Source organism: Rhinoraja longicauda, chromosome 16, assembly GCF_053455715.1.
Source record: "Rhinoraja longicauda isolate Sanriku21f chromosome 16, sRhiLon1.1, whole genome shotgun sequence".
In the NCBI taxonomy this organism is placed as follows: Eukaryota; Metazoa; Chordata; class Chondrichthyes; order Rajiformes; family Arhynchobatidae; genus Rhinoraja; species Rhinoraja longicauda.
Genome location: NC_135968.1, coordinates 36,431,986 through 36,456,606, shown reverse-complemented (window position 1 = coordinate 36,456,606; position 24,621 = coordinate 36,431,986). Strand labels below are relative to the sequence as shown.

Sequence of the window (24,621 nt, the reverse complement as noted above, 5' to 3'; positions counted from 1 at the left end):
CCTGGAGCATTTGAGGCTAAGGGGTGACCTTATAGAGGTACATACATTTATGAAGGACTCGATAAGATGCATGCTCACAGTCTTTTCCCTCGGGTAGCAGTCCAAAACATGAGGGCATACCTTAATGGTGAGAAGGCTAAGATTTAAAGGGGACATGTGGGGAAATATTTTCACATAGAGGGTGATGTGTGTATAGAATGAGGTGCAAGAGGAAGTGGGAGAGGCTGGTACAATTAGGACATTTAAAAAATACTTGGACAGGTACATGAATCGGAATGGTCTGGAAGGTTATAGGTTAGGTGAAGGCAAGTGGGATTAACTCAGTTTGACAACTTGGTTGCTTGGACAAGTTAGGCCAAAGGGTCAGTTTCTATATTGTCTTGTTCTGGAGATTCTATGACTCTATCCCAAATGGCTGAATTGCCTTATTTTAAGATTGTGACCCATAACTCAACACAGCCAGGGTTAAATTAATTCTGCATCTACCATGTCAAATGGTTTACAATTTTGTAAGTTTCTATCAAATCACCTGTCAGCCTTCCCATCTCAAGAGTATTGTCCCACTCTGCTTAATCTCTCCTCATATCACAAACTAGTCATCCCAGGAATCAACCTAGTGAAATTTGTTGCACTCCCTCCATCTTTAAATGTAGAGACTAGATCTGTAATCAACATAACAGATGCAGTCTCACCAGGACAATATAATTGGAGTCATAAATCTCCACTCTAGCAATAAAGTCCAACATTTCATTTGCCTTCCTAATTGCTTGCTGAACCTGCGTGTTCACTTTTACTAATTTATGTTCCAAGTTACCTAAGTGGCTGAGTACTAACCAGAAGGTCTGGGGCCTTTTGGAGAAGTTTGAGCACCTATTTCATAATCCCTTGTTGAGCAACAGTCTATGGACTCTTAACTTAGGGATGGAGGAGGAAAAACAGAAGTTAGAAAATAAAAAGGGGTTGGTGAAGGTCCAATGTAATAATTAGACAACTGCATTGGAGGTGGTTCCCAAAGTAGACAGTATGCTACTAACAAAGCAACCATGTGTGCATGCAGCAAGACCAGACCACATTCAGGCATGGTCTGATAGGTGGCAAGTAACATTCATGTTACACGAGTGTCATAACTATCTCCCTCAACTATCTTTAATTGTACTTTATTGGAATTTATTTTTGCACTAAACATTGTACCCTTTACACTGTGTATAGTTTGATTGAAATCATGTGTAGTCTTTTCGCTGACTGGATAGCATGCAACAAATGGCTTTTCACAGTACCTTGGTAGACGTGGCAATAATAAACTAAACTAAAAAAAAGAAAGTAGACGTGTCGGTTAGGGTTTATTATTTCTGAAGTTTAATAGAGAAATAATTTCCAGTGACAAAAAATACAGTAACCAAAAGAAAAAGTAATAATTTCCAATGATAGGTCATCTATCTCAAGTATTAATTTGAACTAAAGATGCAGTTGCTTAGTATTTCTAACATTTTCTGTTTTTATTATAGGATAAAGAAAATTGGCTATGTAATACAAAACATACACAGGGCTGATCTGGAATACTGCAGAAAGGGATAATGGAAATAAATTCAATAGTGTCTATCAAAAGAGAATTGCATGTTATTGAAAACATTTCCACAGAAATGGGCCAGGAGCAGGAAGCTGGGACTAATGGGATAGCTATTTAAAAGAGGGACTGGTACAATGAATGGTCTGAATCACCTCTTTCATGCTACACCATAGATTCATAGAACAATACAGCAAGGAAACAGGCCCTATGGCCCAATCTGTCTATGCCGAGCAAGATATCCATCTAAACTAATTTGCAGCATCTGTAGAACTTTGCATTTTCAAACTTATTCACCTCTTTCACCCTTCAAAAGGATGAGCAGGATTCACCACGACAGTGCAGGGTTACATAGGACAGAATGGTACAGCACAGGAATGGGCCCTTCGACCCGCAATGTTTGTGCTGAATATAGTGCCTAGTTAAACTGATTTCATCTGCTTATACGTGATCCATATCCCTTTATAGCCTGCACTTCCATGCGTCTATCTAAAAGCCTCTTAAACACCACTATCGTCTCCACCACCATCCCTGGCAAAGTATTCCAGATCCCAAACACTCCATGTGTAAAGAAACTTGCACATCTCTATTAAACTTTCCCCCTCTCACTTTATAGCTCTACCCTCTGGTGTTGGGCATTCCACCGTGGGAAAAAGCTTTTAACTGCCTTACCTATCTAAGCCTCTCATAATTTTATATACTTCTATCAAGTCTCCCCTTAACCTCCGGTATTCCAGAGAAAACAATGCAAGTCTATCCAACCTCTCCCTGTAAGCAAGTTGCTGCCTCATCCTTTTCCCACATGGTCTCCTGTGCATTTGGTTCTCCTCTCCTTAGTTCTGTCTGAAAATTTGGGTAACTTATTCCTACCTCTTCCAACTAACTGCCTTGAATTTTCAAAAGTCTCCCTCCATTAGTGACCACAACTTTTTTTCCCTTTGAGGTGTTGAGGTTTCAATACAAATTTTGTTTGTGAACTGCAATGGGTCAAACAAGTGTGGCTTAATCTCATATCAAAACAGTCCATGTGTTATCGCTCTGTTCTATTTAATCTCCATAGATTCCTCATCAGGCAAGTTTCCAAATCAAAATGTTCCACATCAACCTTGAAGAAATTACGAGAAGAATTTGATAACTTGTATCAATAGGATTAACCTGCATCGAAGCACATCTATCCATTGTCAGACAAACTTTACTAAAATAATTTAATTCCTATTGACCAAGAATTATTTCCTACTGGATAAAACAATTTTTAGTAAAGTTTGCAGCTAGATAATGTCCATTTTTAGCCCAATATTAAGTGTTGTTGGGTACTTGAGATAATTTCATATTTATTTCTGAAGGGTTTAGACTGCTTTTTGACTAGATCTCATAGCTCTGTCCTTCCTACTACTCCACCTCAATGTTATATTTGTAAACAGAACTGACAGAATACTGGGCTTCTATGTGAATCTCAATCATTCCAGCCAGTGTACAGCTGCATGTTTGGCACATTAATGGGCATGCTACATTTCTTCAGTGAGACAAGCACATCTTTCAATCTTTTCTCCTGTCCACCAAGTTAACTCTTCCCATCATAAGACTCAGAATGGAATAACTGGGTTGAAGCCTAGATTTGGGCATGCAAACAATATGGCCTTGCCATTGAGTTGGTTGAGTTTAACTAGGATCTGAATATCGGGGATGTCAGCCTGGGCTGGTGTGCTTGCCCTTTTTCAAGTGCCTTCATATCTATGCTGCAGCTAGCACAGATAATGGTTGCACATAGGATAGAAGGAGTCACTGCTGCCTAGTACACAAGATAGTTTTTTTAGCTTAGTTTAAAGATACAGCATTGAAACAGACCTTTTGGCCCACTGATTCCGTGCCAACATCACCTGTCTTCATACTAGTTCTATATTATCCCACTTTTTCATCCACTCCCTCCACACTAGGGGCAATTCACAGAGGCCAATCAACCTAAAAACACACACATCTTTGGGATGTGGGAGGAAATTCGTGCACCTGGTGGGAACCCATGCGGTCACATGGAGAACGTGGACTCCACACGAGCAGCAGCCGAGGTCAGGATCTAATCTGGGTCTCTGGCACTTTGGCAGCAGCTCTACCAACTATGCCATTGTGCTGGCCCTTTGCACCAAGACTAAGTACTTGATTTTCAAATACCATTTTCCTCAAGCAAAGATTGTCCTAACTCATTGAAGACTGTAGTGAATTATGATTAATGTTTACCTTTGCCAAGGTGGTTGTCAAGATACGAGGAGAGTTTCACATTTTTCAGTCCCGATCTAAGAATTTGTTGTTGGAGGCCAGTGTTGTGGATGTTGAGCAACCCCCCCCCATATACTCCAGTGAAGGTTTTGACAAGTGCTGGCACACTTGCGTTAATGCATGCTCACAAGTATAATTTTTCACAATGCAGTTCAGTTACTGAGGTTGGGGTTTGGAATTGGTTGAGTTTAACTAGGATCTGAATATCGGGGATGTCAGCCTGGGCTGGTGTGCTTGCCCTTTTTCAAGTGCCTTCATATCTACCTTCAAATCATGAAAATCTGGAGGTAGATGCCATCGGTTGAACAGCTTCCCAATAATTCTGAAGATAATTAGTTTAATTCCTAGGAAACTTGTTTGAGGCGAGATGAAACATTGCAGCAAGCCAGAGAAAAATCTTGGATAAGTGATGTTGCCGTTGGTTTTCACTGAGTATGGTTCTGTCAGTGCTGTTGTGGAACAAGTTTAACATGGAGATGAATTTCAGTGTCAGACAGTTTTGAGGAGAATTATCCAATCTCTTTCAACTGACCAAGTCAAAGGTTTTGATAAGGTTGAAAAAGGCCATGCATAACCAAGGCAGTAAAATATGCTCGCTGCTTGCAATGCCATCTGTGGCTGTACAGTGAATTTCAACTGAGCTCTCGTGATTTTGTCTGGATTTAAGGGGTGGGCAGACCATCAGTTGCCGGAAAAAAATATCGTGTTCGGCCTGTATTTAAATTTACTGGGATGTTTTTTCTCATGATGTAGGTGAAATGTAACAATGCAAGACACTGAATTCTTAATGTACAGAATTTATTGCCAATATTATTTTTTTTTGCAAAATGTGAAAGTATAAAATACATTTTTTTAATACAATTCCAATAATTAATGCAAATATTTCAAAGCAAAAATAAAGGTTTCTGCAATTGGAGCTTGCATCTTCGCAATCAACATACTGCTCATCAAATGATATTAGCTTTAGATTTAACTCCTCCCTACTAATTTCTAAATCACACATCATACTTTTCAAAACTCCAGCATAGCATGAATATATTCTTATTTCGCTCAAATAACTGGCTACCCTTCCTAAAGAAAATATGCAAGATATCGTTCACCAATTTTTCTCCCATTAAAAGGACAAGAAAATTAAAAAAGCGATTAATTCATCAATTCATATAATTTCAGCAATGTACATACGTATAGAATAAGATTGCATTTGGGATTTTCTATTTTCGTGATCTGGTTATGCGCCCTGTTTGCATAGCAATTTGGGGTGGGATAGAAAGCAACTTTCTTGCAGATGATCTACCAGTTTTGCTGCATTGGCTTGTTTCCTTTTTAGTCCCCAGTTCTGTGAAGGTAAAGGAAACAAAGTATGTTATTTAAAGCGCAAATTTTAAAATACCAGTGCTTTACATAAAAATCTAAATATAGTGTTTTGTAGTAAGACAGGGTTAATTAATAATAAGGATCTCAACCCGATACGTCACACATTACTTCTCTCCTGAGATGCTGCCTGACCCGCTGAGTTACTACAGCATTTTGTGTCTACCTTCGATTTAAACCAGCACCTGCAGTTGTTTTCCTACATTTTATTATAAATAATCATCTGGGGAATAGTATTCGTACCATTAGAAATAATATTAACTCCTAAATATACATACAAAGAAAACCAAGGTATAATTGTAGAAATAAGAACTGGCAAATGAACAAAAGGACACAAAATGTTAGACTAACAGCGGGTCAGGCAGCATCCCTGGACTACATGGATAGGTGACATGGATAGAGATGCTTACTCAGACTGATTGTAGGGGATGGGGGAAGAAGAAAGCAGGAAACGGAGGCAGGACAATGCATGGCAGGTGGACCCTCGCCCTCACTTCGGGAAATCCAACCATTCAGCTGTGCTAATTCTTCCATCACATGGGCAGAAACTGAAAAGCACATCCCTAGTGGTGAGGATTGTACAAAGCTGGTCAGGGGAGGCAGAGGAACAACTCTGCGACTGTTTGGTGTCAGTAGACTGGGCAATGTTCAAGGACTGGCAACGGACCTGAATGAATACGCCACAGCTGTCAGACTTCATAAGAAAATGTGTGGAGGAGTGTGTTCCAACAAAAACCATCCCTGTGTTTCCCAACCAGAAGCATCAGATGAACCAGGCACCCTTTGATAAGGAAAACATCGATGTGCCTTCCCGAGCCCCCATCGGCTCTGATTGTATTACAATCAGTCACAGAAGCCGGCGTCAGAAGGTCCTTCGGGGAGCGAATCCCTGGAAATCGTCTGGACCTGATGGTATACCTGGTTGTGTTAAAACTTATGCAGACCAACAGGCTGGAGCTTTTGCGGACATCTTCAACCTCTTTACCGGGTTCGGTGGTTCCCACCTGCTTTAAGACGGTATCAATACCAGTGCCCAAGAAGAGCAAGGAGACATGCCTCAATAACTATCGACCAGTAGAAAGGTTGGTTATTGCACAAATCAACTCTTACTTCACCAAGAATCTTGACCCATTACAATTTACATACTGCCACAACAGGTGAACAGAGATGCAATCTCACTGTGCACTGGACCATTTGGACAATAAATAGGCTGTTGTTTAGACTACAGCTCGGCGTTCAATACTATCAACCCCTCCAAGCTGGTTATCAACCCACCATCCTCATCTTTGGACACCCTGAGCATAGGGGGAGAAGGTTGGGCCAAGGATGTCCTGGTTGGGTTGCTCCTGGGCCTGGCCAAGCTGGCCATCCGCGACTCACGGCGCCAGGCGGAAGAGGTGTTGGAGAGGGACCACGCGCTGCCCACGTTCACCCTGGAGGATTTCCGGGACCGCTGGGCACCGTGGGGGATTGGATGTATCCTGGATGGGGATTGTAATATAATTGTATAATAGTTTCATTTGGTATATTTGTTTGAATATGATTCTGGTGGCAGGTTATGTTTAGTCTCATTGTATTGTAAATATTGTTTTTAAATAATTGAGTACAATTTTTGATTTAAAAAAAGCTGGTTATCAAGCTCATGGAACTGGGTCTCTGCGCATCCCTCTGCAACTGGATCTTTGACTTTCTGTTCAACAGACCACAGTCTGTTGGAATTGGCAGTAACACCTCCTCCTTGACAGCCATCAACACCTCAAGGCTGTGTGCTCAGCCCCCTGCTCTACTCACTCTGTACCCACGACAGTGTGGCACAGTGCGAACTCCATCTTCAAATTCACCAACATAGTTTGACGAATTACACATGATGATGAGTCAGAGTATAGAAGTGAGATTGACAGACTGACCAAATCGTTGCCAGCACAACAACCTGGCTCTCATTGTCAGTAAGACCAAGGAACCGATCGTGGATTTTGGGAGAGGATGGATGAGGACCCCCAAACCAGTCTATATCGATGGTAACAATGGTGGAGTCAAAAGCTTCAAATTCCTGGGCGTGCATATTTCAGAAGATCTTACCTGGACACAGCACAGTGATGCAATTATAAAGAAAGCCCATAAACTCTTAGAAGATTGCAGAGATTTGGTATGTCAGAGGACTGATTTCTACAGGTGTACAGTAGAGAGCATATTGACTGGTTGCATCATGGCCTGGTTTAGCAACTTGAACACCCAGGAGCGAAGAAGACTGCAAAAAGTTGTGAACACTGCCCCGTCTATCACGAGTTCTGACCTCTTCACTAAAGGGATTTACAGGAATCGTTGCCTCAAAAAGGCAGCTTGTATCAGAGTCCCACATCACCCTGGCCACACACTCATTTCACTCTTGCCACTGGGAAGATATAGGAGCCTAAAAACTGTAACTCCCATCATTGTTCTATCTGGGACATATGACAATACAATACTCGACTCTCATTTTCAATTACATTACAAACATTCTGCAGGCAGAAGCAATATATCCTTACCTTTTTTTGCTTTCTTAGCGGGTGCATCAGTGGTAGTTTCTGCAACTGCGAGCTTGCTTCGTAAGGTTCTTTTTGAGGGATGCACAGATACTTGTGTAAGCAATCCACTGGCCAGTGGTTGAAGCAATCTTTGATCCATTTCAGTAACTTCTTGTGATTTTTTTGCTCTTGTAGCTCTTCTAGCGATCTGCGGAGATTCCATTGATATGGTACCAGTCTCTTGTTCTCCACCATCATCCTTCGTTTTACCTTTCCCACGTGGTACATTCTCATCATTATCTGTTTGGCCCCGAAGATTAGTTCGCCCTCTTTTATTTATTACTTGATTTTTTCCTGCTAGAGCAGCTGAAAGCACAGCAGTTTCTTTGATATTGTTGTGCCCTTTCTTGGCTCCCTTTTCAACTTTGTTGACTGAACTCTCCATCTGCTTATTTTCAGTTGCACCTATTATTAATTCTTGACTGATTTCAGCAGATGTGTTTTTATTAATCATTCCACAACCACTCTTTCTGGGGATCTCAACGGGATCAAACATTTTAATGATTTCTAGCCCTTCCTTGGCAGTTTTTTGTACAATTGTTGGGGCAACTTCCTTCACAATTTTTCTTTTACCACGTTTATCAATAGTCACCCCAGGCGGTTTTCCATTAATCAATTCTGTTATCTGGCCATCCTCAACCTGAAGAAATTCTTTTGAACTTCCATTGGAGACATTCGATCTTTCTACAATTTCCTCTTCAATAATTGGAACAAAACCTTTCACTTCCAATTCTGTTGTGATCTCTTTTTTTGAGTTTCCTTTCCTAGCGTTTCTCTTCGGCCGAGTGTTTTCTTCATTTACAGGAGATAATATTGTATCTGTCTTTTTGGCGTCAGTTGTTACTTCTGATACTGCTGCAACTGTCTTACTAACTCTGCCTTTCCTCGAAAATCTAGTCTGCCTGACAGCTTCAATCTCATCTGAATTATTGACCACCTTGCTGCAATCAGAGACATTCAAATGGACTTTCCATTCTCTGACAGAATCACCTTCAATATCAGACAGACAAACAAGAGCTTCTTTAGCTAAATTCTTTCCTCGTTGACGACCTTTAGCTTTGACCTTTTGATTGGCTGGTTCATTTTTATTTGTGGTATCCAACTGTACATCAGCTATGCTCAAAGTTAGCTGCTGGTCAGTTTGTTCCTCGATTTTAGTCAGCAATTCCTTTGGTTGTTTACCTCTTCCCCTTGTCCTTGATGAAGGTATACTTTCCTTTTCAATCAACAAATGTTTTTGTTGTCTGCCAGAATGCATCTCTACTGGAACACATGGTCCTGCAGCTACCTTTAACTTCTGCTCCATTACGTTTCTTCTCAACTGTCTTGTACAAGGTAATTCTTTTACATTTTCTTCGTCATTTTGAGTTATTTTCGGTCCAACCTTCTTTCTCAGCAATCTTTTTATTGGTAATGGTGATTCTTTCACAGCAGCTTTAAGCTGTTTAGTCTCCCTTTCACCCCTTCTCATTTCTTCACCATTGCTTTTCACTTTTTTTATCAACTGTGGTTCATGAAAAACATTGGTTTCTTTCAGTTTTGAACTCTCGTTTGGCTGTTCATCAGATTCATGGAATTTGTTTACATCAGTAGCTATATTCTTTCCTCTACATGATCGTTTAGATACCTCTCTTCCATTGGACATCCCTTGTGATGTCTCTACTGCATGGTCAGGTACTTTGGAAGATGCCAGATTAGAAATAATATTCCTGGTTAGAGTTTCATCCAGTACTTCCTTTCTTCGCAATCGCTTTACTGGAGCAGCTTCCTGTTTAAAATCTTCTGAAAGCAATTCTTCAAAGACTCTCTTTCGTCTTGTTGATCTAAATGTGGAGCCAACCAAGTTTATCATTTTAGGCACTTCCACGTTTTCAGACTTTGCTTCCTCTGTCACAGATCCCCGAGGGAGAGATATTGCTTTGCTACCCTTTTCCTGATTTGTTGCACTAATTTGCAAACTACTGGATTCCATTACAACTTCAACTCGTGTACAGCAAGCTGCCTTTTTCCTCATGTTTGTTATTTTAGGCGATTTCTGTATCTCTATTTCTTCAGTATTGATATTCTTTTTGCGTCGAGGTCTTCCTATTGCAATGGTTGCATTTACATCTTCAACTGTAAAATCTTTAACTTCTCCATCTTCTATGGATGTTTTTGTCAATTGTTTATTGTTCATTACTTCAGGTTCAACATTTTCAATGTCTTTCTTTTGTGCTGACTTTTCCACAGGAGAGTTAACTAGCTCATCAACATGTCCACACTGTGCTCCCTTCTTACTTTGTGAGGCCTTTGCAACAGAAGTAGCATCTTCTACTTCAGTAGCTTTGTAATTTATTGTTTTTTTCTTCCTTTGGGATCTCTTTCTTGTCGGCAAGGGCATTACCTCTTCAATTTCAGCCATTAAAATCTGTCCCTCACTTGTAGCCAAAGTAGTTGGACTTCTTATTTCAACACCTTGTTCATGTTTCATTTCGTTGTCCTTTAATGATTTTCTTTCTAGTGAAGCATTTTCTTTCATTTCATGATTTTTCCCATCTTGACATTCCAGGGTTGGTGTGATTTTACCAAGTGTGAATAATTCTTTGGCATTCTTGCTCCCTCGCAATGATTTGGTTACAGGGGAAACTAGATTGTTCATTTCCTTGAATGTTTTATCTGGAGATCCATTCTTGCTCAGTATGGGGCTCATTGTTGTCGATTCAGGCACTTCAAATTCAACACTGGGAATATTTGGAATGACATCATTTCCTTTTGGTGATCTCCCTTTCTGTGAATTGAACATAATTACTTCCCCAGTTTGGTTGCAGGAAGATTGTTCCTTGCCCGGTGTAGTTTTGCTTGGCATAAATAATATTTTCATATCAACATTTGGGATTTTCTTCTCTAAAGACGTCTTTGTTAAGTTCATTTCGCTTACTTCCTCAGTACATTCAGCTGCACATCCATTCTTGGCTGGTGTATTTATTACTGATTCTTTGGCACCTGTGACTTTTCTTTTCTTTTCTTTTAATGATTTATTTGCTGGTGAAACTTGGGTGTTTATCAAAGACTGTTCATCTTTACATTCTAAAAACAAAAATAATAGGAAAATTACAATCATGTAACAACTTTAATAATACAAAACATCTTACAGCCAACTAATTTTTAGCATGGTCATTACTTCCTCAGGGGTTAGCAATGGTATCAGACAAGGAGGAATTTTGTCCCTAGTTTTTAAAAATCTCTATATTGATGATCTGTCCAAGCAATTGAAAGTCTGTAATACTGGGTGCATGATTGGTAATACTCTAGTGAACAATATATTGTGTATGCAGATGATCTTGTCATTGCTGTGTGTGGTCTTGCTCTGTACAACTCTTCCAGCACATTCTTTATTACAGTAATACTTACTTTATTTTATTACAGAGTCAGAGTCCAGATAAAAGATAAGACATTACATAGAATAAATTACATACAAAAGCACAATAAATTACATACATGGTTTAAAATCAAGAATCAAAACAAAAATCAGTATCCTACAACAAGACAACTATACCAATGTCTCCACAGCTGGGATTGGTAATAGAAATTGAAAAAAAGATTTGACATAAAAAGCGAATTTAGAACACTATCATAAAATGTTGTGATTTTTTGTCAACCAGCAACTTCATTTCCTTGTCTACTATCTACAACTTCCAGTAGGTTTGCAGGGAAATTAATTTGGTGCAGAATCAAAATACACTGAGCCAATTGTTCCATTTACAGAAGATGTCTAAACTAGCAGCTCTTGCAAATATCTAAGGGTATAAAATTAATGTGTTGGATTAGGAAGCCTGCTTTAACACTAGGAGAGAAATTTGGTGCTTTGTCATCTCCAACCATTTCAAATTTTGATCAGCAATTAGCTCTCATATCCTTAAAGAACAATGCATTTCATAGCAGATTAAAGTAACCACATAATTCTCCTTGCTGTTTACTATCAATACTAAAAAAGAAGCATTTTCTAGATTTTGGCTACATACAGTAAAGTGATACCATGAGATAAGAAATAAATAACAGTTTCTGACATGTGAGGCAGTTACTATTCCAAATGGCCTGTTCAGATATTTTCGAACAATTAGGCTACAAGTCTCAATTGATTTTCAGGTACATTATCTAAATGTCTTTGTCCATCAGCGCATATTCGGATTAGTTCTTTGATCACAACAATTTTTGTTCCCTAGACGGATAAAGTAGACATTCAGATGCTGAGTTCCCAGAACCAATGAGCTATTGTAATAATATAATGGACAGCAGGAAAATATGTTTTGGTCAAACAACCTGCAATGGGGAGCTTTGGAAAAACTGCTGAGTGAAAAGAAAGATGGACTCTGCCATGAGAATCATTTTGCCCTCTCTAGTGAACTTTTAAAAAAATTGCCAGAAACACACCAGAAGCATTACAATTTAATGACCTACCAGTTATTTCCGTCTGTGGAAAATCAATAAGGCCATCCTCTGCAAATGTTTGTGAAGTTTCAACTTGAAGGGATTCTTGTATACACTCTTTTTGATAAGGTGAAGGTATACTTTTGGCTCGAACGCCACTTGTCCTTGTTACCTAAAGCAACACAAAAGTACATACATATTTCGTACATAATGACAGAAATTACACAATTTGTTCCATTTTATAAATTCGGACTCTCCATGCAATTTTAATGAAACGGCAAAACAACACTAGTGATAATAAATATCGCACTATATTTGAATGAGAGCAGAGCATCTTAACAGCCTGTTCTGGCCATTCTTAATTTTTAAATAATATATATATTGAGGACTGGAGAGGAAGAGAGCAAGAAATTATCTCGGTAGTGGAATGCAATCTACACACTGGTCCCATTTTTGTCATCATTATACTACATTGAATGTTTCATGTTGATGCCCAACAGTCAAATATCAAATGCAATTACACGCTGTATTTACAAGACTGCAGAAGCAGTTTGGAAATGAGCCACTTCCCACTATTCCTCTATGTCAAAGCAGCAACAAGTTTTTGCAGCACCAAATCACTAAGCAGGTCAATGTGGCTCGTGAACAATTGAGATGAATTAGTCTAAACAATATTTGCTCTACTAATTGATAGTGATTACACATCATCAGTAGTGCGCAAAAACAATCCTGATCACCATTTAGGTTTATTAATGTCAAGTGCACCACAGCACAGAAAAACTTTGTTTTGCTTGTTAACCTGAGAGATCAGATGTACCATACATAAATAGAAACGTCAAACTCAAATATTTGATATTGTTGTACTGCCATTTAAATATTAATGCTTCATTTTACCCGAGTTCTTGGCGTTCCGCTTGAAGACGTTTCTTTTCCAGATGCTTCATTTTGCGTTTCTACAATCGGGATGAAATTGTCTTCTGATGTTTCAGTTGTCTGTCCATCATCACATATCATCTCAGTGAATGAAGGTTTATTTGTACTTCTCAAACAGATTGGCAGCTTGGAATCAGAAATTCTTTCAGTTTTTACTGGCGTTGAAAACATTTCACTCAAACCACTATAGTCGCAGTTTTCCATTTCCTTTTCTGCACAGAATATGTTCTTAATTCCCACATAATTGATCTCAGGACTCTTTGGTTTTTGTTTAGATTCAGCAAACAGCTTGTGTAGCCCAACAAAATTTTCTATTGGATTCACTTTAGCTCTGGGTGTCTTCATGATTCTTTTCACACCAACCATGTCTTCCACAGGTCGCACTATCACTCTAGGTGTCTTCATGATTCTTTTCACACCAACCATGTCTTCCACAGGCTGCCCTTTCACTCTAGGTGTCTTCATGATCCTTTTCACATCAACCATATCTTCCACAGACTGCCCTTTCATTCTAGGCGTCTTCACGATTCTGCTCACACCAGCAATGTCTTCCCTGCCCTGCCCTTTTGCGCTAGGTGTCTTCATCGTTCTTTGAGGGTCTCCATTGCCTTCTGCTTCACTACACATTTCAGTTACCTTGGATGTGGTTTCACAAGGACTGTTTGAACCACAAGATAAATCAGCTCGGCATTTTAGCAGACGCAAAACTGCTTTGCGTCCTACATTTCTCGCACCGGAGACTGTTAGTGGGGTATCACTCTTAACACCTAAAATAATAATATGAAAAATTAGGAACATGGAGAAAATATGCAATAGTATCTGTTTATGGGCATGTCAATATATAGGTATTATTTTGAAAAACATCAATTGTTCTCAAACAATCCTCTATTTGAATCCCTGTTCAAAATTCACTTGCCCCTATTCCAACTTGCCTACTGACATACTTCAGATCTTTGAACATTGCCTAGTTATCAAAATTTAGAATGGGCTTTCCTTACACCGCCCTATTACTCCTTAGATCACACCTTCCAACCCCTCCAAACATGAATATGTTTCTCCAATTCTGTTTGTCACATTCCCACATTTCGTCATCATCAATTGCAATTGTGTTTTAACTGCCTAGATCTCAAACTCGGGAATTATTATTCAATCTCATTCATTTAATGCACAATATTTAATGCACGACAATCTCCCGACATTTGGTCTCATGGATTAATACCTCACAACCCAGATAAAGTTTTTTGTTATTCCTTCCCTAAACCTCTCTGCCTCTCATTAGCCTTAAAGCATTCCTTAAATCTCACCTCATCTGCCCAAATATCCCCATAGGGTTAACCATCAGATTTTACTTGAGATTTGTAAAGCACCCTGGGACTTGCAGATGGGGCCTTTGCAAGTTGAAGTTTATAAAAATGTGAGGCTACAACCACACTCCTCCCTCTCCAACAAACAATGGACACAGGTACACTGCAGAAATATATGACTAAAACAGTTACAGGAAAGGCCAATTAAAAATCACAATTTTCCCTTGATTCCTCATATTTCATGCCTAATGACTGATCAGTCGTAGAAACTATAAACATTAGATTCCATTGACTATGAAGAGATCATCAGACCAGTTTCATAACATTTTACTTTATTCCCCTCGAGATTATGTACTCTTAACCCGTAAACAGCCACATTGTGTCCCCTCCAATAGCTACAAACATTGCAACTTTCCTTCTACGCTTCACACATTCGGCTGCAGGTTGCCCGTTCACACCCCTACCTCACTATCCGTTTCATTCAGTCCCAGCTTTAGACCTGGGTGACCACCTATCGATTCTCTACGATAATGCCGCATAACATCAGTCACACCCAAATTTAACATTGACAGAATTAATAGCTTAGTGGGTGAAGATAAAGATGGCAAGAAATAGAAGTGAGGAAGCAATTCGATCAAACAGTCGTGCCAAAAGAAAGGGCCATGGTAACGCAAGTAGACATATGTTAGAGCAAAAAATGGCACAGCAATGCGGATAGAGACCTCTTAATATGATGGCAATTTTTAGACTAACCAGCTTCCTTGGGTGTTTTGGTAGCAGAGTTTTCAAGTGTTTTCTGGAATAATGGAACGGCTGAAGCAGTTTGAGCATCGACAATGTTCGAGGTCTGTAATAATGGATTTGCTCTCTCATTTATAGTTACGGGAGTACTGAACAGTTCAGCCACACCTGTTGAGTATTAACCACATATCTATTAATGTAACAGTTACATAAATGAAACATTTCAAACTCAGTTATGACTTTAAAAAAGGATCACTAACAAATACAGACCAATATACTTTCTTTGAGAAGGGCAGCATTACCAAAAACACTGGCCATTATTACGCTACTGCTTGTGGAACCTTTCCAAGTACAAGTTGAATGCCATGCTGCCTGTCTTAAATGGTACTTAGAAATGCATTCATATACTACTGTTCTTGACAAGGAAAAGTCTTTATTCTTCATTCTGAAAAAGCACTCAATAATTTGGTATTCAATTGATCAGTATCTGGCTCACCTATTAGTACACTGCGTACTTGTCATCCATATCTCCATACTGCTGATGTTGGCCATGTATAATTGGGAATGTACACAAGGCATGTGCCTGAGTTAAGGATGTGAACAATGATAAGCTGAAACTCACTGGGTTTGGTTTCCCACTCTCCTCTTAACTGATTAGGTTCACTGGAAAATGTATAAAACCATGTAATATGCAAAAAGGAAAGTTGTGCTGGGATAGTACTAAGAACGTCTAATAGCATTTAAATAACCAAAGAGCTGATGGTGACTGCTTATTGGAGTTTCACTGCAATTTGAATTCTTCTTTCAAAGTGTATTTTTATTAACAACTGGAAATAATTTGTTTAAAAATGTTACTATTTTAAATTTGTATAGTCCCAACAGTAGTCTAATGTATTGATAGCTCATTTTAGACAATAGGCGCAGGAGGAGGCCATTCGGCCCTTCGAGCCAGCACCGCCATTCAATGTGATCATGGCTGATCATTCTCAATCAGTACCCCGTTCCTGCCTTCCCCCCATACCCCCTGACTCCGCTATCCTTAAGAGCTCTAACTAGCTCTCTCTTGAATGCATTCAGAGAATTGGCCTCCACTGCCTTCTGAGGCAGAGAATTCTACAGATTCACAATGGTTTTCACAAACCATTGAGACTTTAGCAAGTGCAGGCAATTAAGATTCCTGATCATTGCCTGCAAAGAATGATGTAGTTCAGTCTGAAGAAGGGTCTCGACCCAAAACGACACCCATTCCTTCTCTCCCGAGATGCTGCCTGATCTGCTGAGTTACTCCAGCATTTTGTGAATAAATCGATGTATTTCTTTAATTCATCTACACAATTCACAACTTTGTAGACTGTTACACACATGCCGTTTGGAACCCAAAACTTATATTGTCACTAAAATATACAGTTCTAAAACTTCTTCCCTTTTTAGATCATCATAAATAGATTTGCCTCCATTGTTGCCTCACACAAACTTTATACTTTCATAGAAACAGCAATTATCACTCCAAATCTCACACTACCATATTATAGTGTTAATCTCTTTTGGTGTTTCAACTATTTTGAAGCCAGTTCATTATTCATGTTGAACATCGTCTTGGCTACTTTTATCCTCAAACAAAATAATTGTATTTAGAGAAGATCGACACAAAAAGCTGGAGTTACTCAGCGGGATAGTCAGCATCTCTGGACAGAAGGAATGGGTGAAGTTTCAGTCGAGACCCTTCTTCAGACTGGTTAGGAATAAGGGAAAAGAGAGATATAGATGGTGATGTGGAGAGAATAATGAAGTCTACCCTACCACAATTCCTAATTTGCATTTATAGTTGCATCAATTCAGTTTCCCAAACCAAAAGTTTCTCAGTCCATCTGCTCAGAATTGTTCCGATTTAAACCAATTTTTATTACCATTAATATGTAAAACAATCTGCAGAATTGTTTTCAACTCATTAACACATTCTGGAAAGGCCAGCATTTTAGAATTCTCACTATTTGATCAAAATGGTGATGGAGAGCCACTTTCTTGAAATGCTGTACTCCCACAGTGATCCTATGTAAAGTTTAAGCATTTAGGCCCAGAGACAATGATGGAGCAGGAATATATTTCCCAGTCAGCATGCTACTTGGAGAGAAAAATTGACGGTAATTGGTGGTATTTCCATTTACCCACTACCCTTGTCCTTTCACATGGGAGAGACTACAGGTTTAGGAAGTGGTGTTGAATAAAGCTTAGCAAGTAACTACAGACTACTTTGAAGATGATTCACATTCTGGTGCTAATGAGGGGAATGAATATTTAGGGTGCTGGATGGCATGACAACCGAGCTGGTGTTTCATCCTAAATAGCTCTCGTATTTACTTGGTAACTCAAATGAGCAAGCAATACTCAATTGGCTACGCAAGTCCCCCCACGAAAGTTGCTGACATGGGATCCAATGTTGAAAATGGGCCTACTTTTACTTCAAAGGTAACTTGATCTGAAAGAACTTTGAAACAAAGACTTAAAATGAAAAAATGCAAAACTGGAGAGGTACGCCAGGCATGTGAAGTTTACCTGTAAAGCTTTCATCCATTTCCTTATCTTTCCGCCTCAGTGAAACAGTTCTTGCTAGCCGTGGAGCCTGTCCAGTTGGTTTAGTATTAGTAGCTTGTGACTTGCCAATGACTATCGTTGCTGGTGAAGCAGCATGACCAGTACTAAAATGTTCTTTCACTAAACGAGCAGGCGTCTGTTGAAACAATTTAAATTGTTATGCCCTACAATTCTATGATACGATAGAACTTTATTTAACTTTGTTTTTTAATTTAATTTTATTTAAGTAAAATAAAATCACAATTTTATTGTAACTTAGGATATTAATAAGGCAAGGCAAGTTTATTTATATAGCACATTTCATACATCAATGGCAATTCAAAGTGCTTTACAGAGCATACAAAATTCAGAACAAGGAGAAAAGGTAGGAAAATACAAATAAGAGTAATAAGATAAATAAATAATAGTTGTAAGTAAGATTAATAGAGTAATGGGGGATCATGGCAGAAGCCTCCTCGTGGCGATCCCCCGGAAAAGACGACATGATACACTCTGTCGCCTCGGGCAACCGATTCTGTCAACATGTTGAACGACGACAGAACCCAACGTCGTCTGACACACGAGCGAATAGAGTAATAAAATTTGATAAAAAGTAATAAGAATGGATCAAAAGAAAGATATATAGAGTAGCAAGAATCAAAGTGCTAGTCATAGACACTGCAGAACATGAAGGTTTTAAGCCTAGTTTTGAATATATTTAGAGTTTGGGCCTGTTTGAGTTCTTCGGGGAGTTTATTCCAGATGCACGAAGCAGTGACTAAAAGCTGCTTCACCGTGTTTTGTTTTTACTCGGAGTGTTTAATAGACTGGTCCCAGCTGACCTAAGGGGCCAGCTGGAATGCAAGGTGAGAGAAGGTCTGATATGTATTTTGCTCCAAGGCCATTAAGTGATTTGTAGATAATTAGGAGTACTTTGAATTTGATTCTCTGACAGACTGGTAGCCAGTGTAGAGATCTGAGAATTGGTGTAATGTGCTCAAATTTTTTAGCTTTCGTTAAGACTCCAGCAGCGGCGTTTTGGATGGGCTGCAGCTTGCGAACAGCCCCTGTAGATAGGCTTGTCAGAAGACCATTACAATAATCAAGCCTATTCGAAATAAATGCGTGGATGAGCTTTTCAAGGTCTTGTTTAAACATGAAACCTCTAACTCTTGCAATGTTTTTTAGGTGATAGTAGGCTGATTTAGTTATCGAGTTTATGTGGCTGTTGAAGTTTAGATCAGAGTCTATAATTACACCAAGATTTCTGACTAGTTTTTAGTCTGGAGAGAGAATCAAGGTGGGCACTGACTATCGATCTTTTGTCATGTGCACCGAAGACAATTATCTCGGTTTTATCTTTGTTTAGCTGGAGAAAAGTGTGTTTCATCCAGCTGTTTATCTGTTCAATGCATTGATGGAGACTATCAACGGGATCATAGTCATTTGGAGAGAGGGCTATGTAAATTTGAGTGTCATCCGCATAGTTATGGTAGGCAATTTTGTTGTTTTTTAAGATGTGTCCTAATGGAAGCATGTAGAGATTGAATAAGAGGGCCAAGGATTGATCCTTGGGGAACTCCACATGTCATTTTAACTTGATCAGATATAAAGTTGCCATTGGAGACATAATAGTTTCTGTCCTGCAGGTAGGATCTAAACCAGTTGAAGACAGTGCCTGAACATCCAACCCAATTTTCTAGTCTGTCTATTAAAATGTTGTGGTCTATAGTGTCAAAGGCAGCACTAAGATCAAGAAGTACTAAAACTGAATTTTTTCAGGAATCGGTATTTAAATGGATGTAATTTAAGACCTTGATCAGGGCCGTTACAATGCTATGTAAGGGGTGAAAGCCTGATTGAAAGTTGTCAAAGAGGTCAACGGTCAAATTGTTGCTAAGATGTCGGTAGACAGCTTTTTCAATTATTTTACCTATAAAGGGTAAGTTTGATACGAGTCTGTAATTGTTGAGTAACAATGGGTCTAGGCTATTCTTTTTTAATAGAGGCTTAATAACTGCAGTTTTTAGAGTTTCTGGGAAGTTTCCTGATAGAAGGGAATTGTTGATTATTTGTATTAATTCACTCGCCAAGAGGCTGAAAATGTTTTTAAAAAAGCTTGTGGGTAGAACATCGAGGGCACAGGTGGATGTTTAAGATGAGACACGATTTCATCGAGAGTCTTGTAGTCGATGGAGTTAAATTATGTCATAGTTGTTATATTATCCTCATCTGGGAGTACAGGAGACATGTTTTTTGTGCCTGACATAGAGGAGCGAATGACTTGTCTAATGACTTCTATTTTATTATTAACAAAGCTAAACATATTCAGTCATTAAACTATACCAAGACTAGCCATTTACACAATTTTACAACATATATGCAGTTAGCCAAGTCAAAAATCTGTTTGAGAACTAGTGAAATTAGTCTTCGGAAAGATTAGCTACATGTAATTATCAAATGTCGTTTGCATGCTGGACAGAAATTTACCACCTTCGAGATGATGACATTCTTGGCCCGTTTTCGCTTTACAGCAGGTTTCTTTGCAGCATTCCGCAACTGAGGTCTCGCTACTCCTTCCTTTACCACCTGCGCCCATGACTTTTTCACTAATTACAAATTGCAAATATTTCAATTAAAAGAAAAACCCTTAATTTCAATATTCAGATACAAATAACATACTATCTTAATCCAACACTCAAATTACATAAGCATTTCCAAGCTAAAGCTTTACAGTAAGCATTGGTTAACTACTGCATACATTTACTTCAAATCTTGGATTTAGCAAAAGCAAACAGTACAATATGGGTATCCCAGCTAAGATAGAAAGAACAAGAAATACTGATCCACTTTCCAGATAACTGTAAATCACTTCTCTGTCTCAACAGTTAAAGCTACCCATAATTATAATTGAATGTTTTCACTACATTTGTGGTTGGGAGCATCAACCAAGAAATACGTGTGGCTGCACCTAACGGCTGCGGCTCGCTGGCAGTCTGTTTGTCTTTTTTCCTTTTTTTTGTTTGTGTGTCGGTGTTGGGATGGTTTTTGTTTCTGTTTTTGGCGGTGTATGTGTGTGGGGGGGGGGGGGAACCTTTCTTTTATTAGGTCTCTTCCCCGGGGCGCAGCTCGGCCGCGGGGCCTTCCATCGCCCGCCGGGGCCTTCCATTGCCCGGCGCGGCTGTTGGACTTAACATCGCCGGCTCGGCTCGGCCGCGGGACCTAACAGTGCCCGGCGCGGCTCGGCCGCGGGGCCTTCCATCGCCCGGTACGGCCGTGGGACGTTTCTGCGCTCGGTGCTGCTCGGCCGCGGGGCCTTCCATCGCCCGGCGCGGCTGTGGAACGGTTCAGCGCCCGGCGCGGCCGCGGGGCCTTCCCTCGCCCGGTGCTGCTCGGCCGCTGGACTTAACATCGCCAGCGCGGCTCGACCGCGGGACTTGGCAACGCCCGGTGCGGCTCGGCCACGGGACGTTTCAGTGCCCGGTGCGGCTCGGCCGCGGGGCCTTCCATCCCCTTGCGGGGGCTGTGCGTGTCGGTCGCCTCGGTAGGGATCGAGCTGCCTGTCCGTGGGCGTGTGGGGGAAGAGAGTGGAAGTTTTGTTGCCTTCCATCACAGTGAGGGGGTGTTTGGAGTCACTGTGATGGATGTTTGTGTTGGGGTCGTGTGTCCTGTGTTTTTTTCTTTTTTGTTGTGTTCTGTGACTGCTGTAATTTCGTTCGGTATCTGTACCGAATGACAATAAAGTTCTGTATAGAAGTAGAAGCAGATTGGTGGATAGTTTCCAACTACAATGATTGGAGGCTAAAACAATCTACTAACAATGTTGCATGTAATCTTAAACAAATGCCAAAAACAAATTTGACTAAATGGGACATTACTAAATTTATTTGCTCATTACCATATAGGCACAAATTTGATATAATTATTGCACTTAATTAATGGATTGAAAAAACAAGACACCAATAATAGTCACCTCTGAAGAGAATTTAATTGCTATCCAAAGGTATAGGTTAATCCAGTGAACCGAAGTCTTGCTTGCAAACAAACGGGAAGAATATTCCCATATAGCAATAAATCTCCAAGAGAGGATACCTGGTCTTCTAGCTATAGCAATTCTAGATTCTCAGCCACCTTTCACAAGATGAAAGCATTATTTCAAAGCCTTCAAGTAATATTGCCAAATCTATCAGTATAATTAATTGAAGGTAATTATTCACAAAATGCTGGAGTAACTCAGCAGGTCAGGCGGCATCTGAGGAGAGAAGGAACGGGTGACGTTTCAGGTCAAGACCCTTCTTCAGACTGATGTCAGGGGGGCGGAACAAAGGAAGGATATAGGTGGAGACAGGAAGATAGAGGGAGAACTGGGAAGGGGGAGGGGAAGAGAGAGACAGAGGAACTATCTAAAGTTGGAGAAGTCAATGTTCATACCGCTGGGCTGCAAGCTGCCCAAGCGAAAAATGAGGTGCTGTACCTCCAATTTCCGGTGGGCCTCACTATGGCACTGGAGGAGGCCCATGACAGAAAGGTCAGACTGAGAGGGGGAGTTGAAGTGCTCAGCCACCGGGAGATCAGGTTGGTTAAGGCGGACTGAGCGAAGGTGTTGAGCGAAACGATCGCCGAGCCTGCGTTTGGTTTCGCCGATGTAAAGAATAATTAATTGAGTAATTTACCATATCATTTATCTCATTATTGAATTTAATGCCGATGCACCAAAATCAGGAAGCATTCAGAATTAGATTTAATAGTCCAAGAAATAAGACAAAATAAAAAATCTGTCCAAAATTTACAGCTAGTTGATGCGATGAGGTTAAATTGGCAAGACCAACACAGGCACATACCAAGGCTTATATAGAGAAATTTTATGAAATGTGCAGCATTTTTTTTTAAATGGTTGAGAATACATTAATTACCATTAGCCTGTTTGAAAGTGATTAATCGTGAAAGAAACTTATTTGTAAATCGCAGATTTAAAAGGCCCCCTGCCAATGGGACGCAGCAATCAGTTACATTTTACAACATATTGATTCCAGCTTTAATTGAAGTTCACTGAAATATTATTTATTGTAGGTAAACATGTGAAAATTGTTCATAAATAAACATGGCTTGATTAAAAATGAAGGAATTATTGAAATTAGTTGTCTTGCAAGCTACGAGAACTCATTGACTTCTGTCCACAATGGGAAAGGTACAGCATGGAGAAACATTATGCTATTTCAATATTTTACTGAAATGCTCCTTCAACATTATTGCTGCAAAGTTTAATGCAAGCTTAAAATACATAACACTAGCGTAGATAGATATAATTCATAATCTAAAAGCGATAGGGATTGTTTTCTTTGGAAAACAAGAGGTTGCGGGGAGACCTGATAGAAGTATATACAATTATGAGGCATAGATAGTGCCTGGAACTTGCTGCTAGTAAGGTAAGATAGTGGCATTTAAGAGACTTTAGGATAGTCATATGGATATGCATGGAATGGAAGGAAAAGGATTATATGTAGGCAGATAACAGTTGGTCTTGGCATCGTGGTTCAGCACAGATATCATGTGCTGAAGGGCCTGTCTCGTACTGTACTGTTCTAGGTTCTATGAATATTTTACATTTTCTTGTGAAACTAACACATTATGCTTTACAAAAATCCATATTAAAAGCCTTAGTCACTTCACATCGTATAATCAATACTACAAAAGAGCAAGCACATTTCACTCGTTAAACTAATGTTTCTTCTTGAATTACTCATAGCAGTCCTTATGGGAGATGATTTATTTGCCAATTTCAGTTGAATTCCAGTAACATTAAAAGTGCCGTAAGTTTTTAGTCCTCATTATTTGTGACTAATTTAAACAGAAATGCAGTTCCTAACCTTTGAGATGCTTTGTGATACAAAATGGTACAATTAGCCATTGCAAATAAATTAAATTTAGGGAAAGCCATACCCAACAAGTTCCCAAATGACGCTCCACTCTGCCTCCTAGATTGTATTTCTGCAAGAAGTGAAACACTTTTCTTTGTGCTTCTCCTGGTTTTTTTCCTCCCAGAACTTGGTTTCTGTTGAGATTGATCCAACTGTGCCATACTGAAAGACTTGGGGGTAATGAGAGGCTTTGCAGATTGAGTTAAGCTGGGAGGTTCAGCAACAAGAGAAATAGAGAACCGTCCATTCAACTGTGGAGAACCAAACAAACCAGCAGTGATTGGATGGGACACTCCACTGGACAACGTAGTATCTGAAGGGGAAAGCTTCTTTTGTGAACGAGTTCCTGAAGCTGGTGACCTTGTGACAGAAGACGAGGGCATTTTTGCTGAAGAATTCTTGACATTAGGTGATTGCTCAGTAATTAATGAGGATATCTTGGCAGAAGGTGACCTCTTAGTAGTTGATTTTATGCTTGTTGTTGATCGAAACAACTTGCTAGGGGACATTTTGTTTTTCCTTGGAGAGACTCTTGTTGAACCAATATTTGACATTGGGGAAGTTGTATAACTTTCATTTTGTTCACTGCATTCCTTAAAACGAGAAATAGTACAAATTAATACAAGAACAGATTAAGTAATGTTTTCAAGTAATGTATACAACTTAATTTAATATATAACATCTGATTTAAAATTCAAATAATAGTAGGAGTGAGGCAGGTCAGATTGCATTGCCCATTTCCATGGCCTGTGATTCCTTGGGGCAGCACGTACCTTGTCCAGATGCAGATGGCCTATTCTCAATGACCTTCAATATTACAATTGGAACTATACAATAAAACAGCTTCACCCCAAAATATTCACAAAAACCTCTGACAGCTGGCAAAATTAGGGATTAATATATGCTGACCATAACATTTTCATGTTTTTTAAAATTTTACTGCTGATTAGAAATGAACAAGTTGCATTGGTACTATT

General features: G+C 39.5%; 1 protein-coding gene across 1 annotated transcript in view; it reads right to left on the bottom strand.

The window, feature by feature from the left end:
* Positions 1 to 4,759: 4,759 nt before the first annotated feature.
* mki67 (marker of proliferation Ki-67) overlaps positions 4,760 to 24,621 on the bottom strand; it is a 38,806-nt gene continuing 18,944 nt past the window's right edge. Inside the window, exons 9-16 of the mRNA XM_078412868.1 lie at positions 23,667 to 24,237; positions 20,220 to 20,335; positions 17,709 to 17,883; positions 15,168 to 15,323; positions 13,072 to 13,877; positions 12,208 to 12,349; positions 7,732 to 10,836; positions 4,760 to 5,171 (exon numbers count right to left, since the gene is read on the bottom strand). Coding sequence (XP_078268994.1) covers positions 5,047 to 5,171; positions 7,732 to 10,836; positions 12,208 to 12,349; positions 13,072 to 13,877; positions 15,168 to 15,323; positions 17,709 to 17,883; positions 20,220 to 20,335; positions 23,667 to 24,237 — 5,196 coding nt within the window. The 3' untranslated portion in view covers positions 4,760 to 5,046. The remainder of the gene's footprint in view (positions 5,172 to 7,731; positions 10,837 to 12,207; positions 12,350 to 13,071; positions 13,878 to 15,167; positions 15,324 to 17,708; positions 17,884 to 20,219; positions 20,336 to 23,666; positions 24,238 to 24,621) is intronic.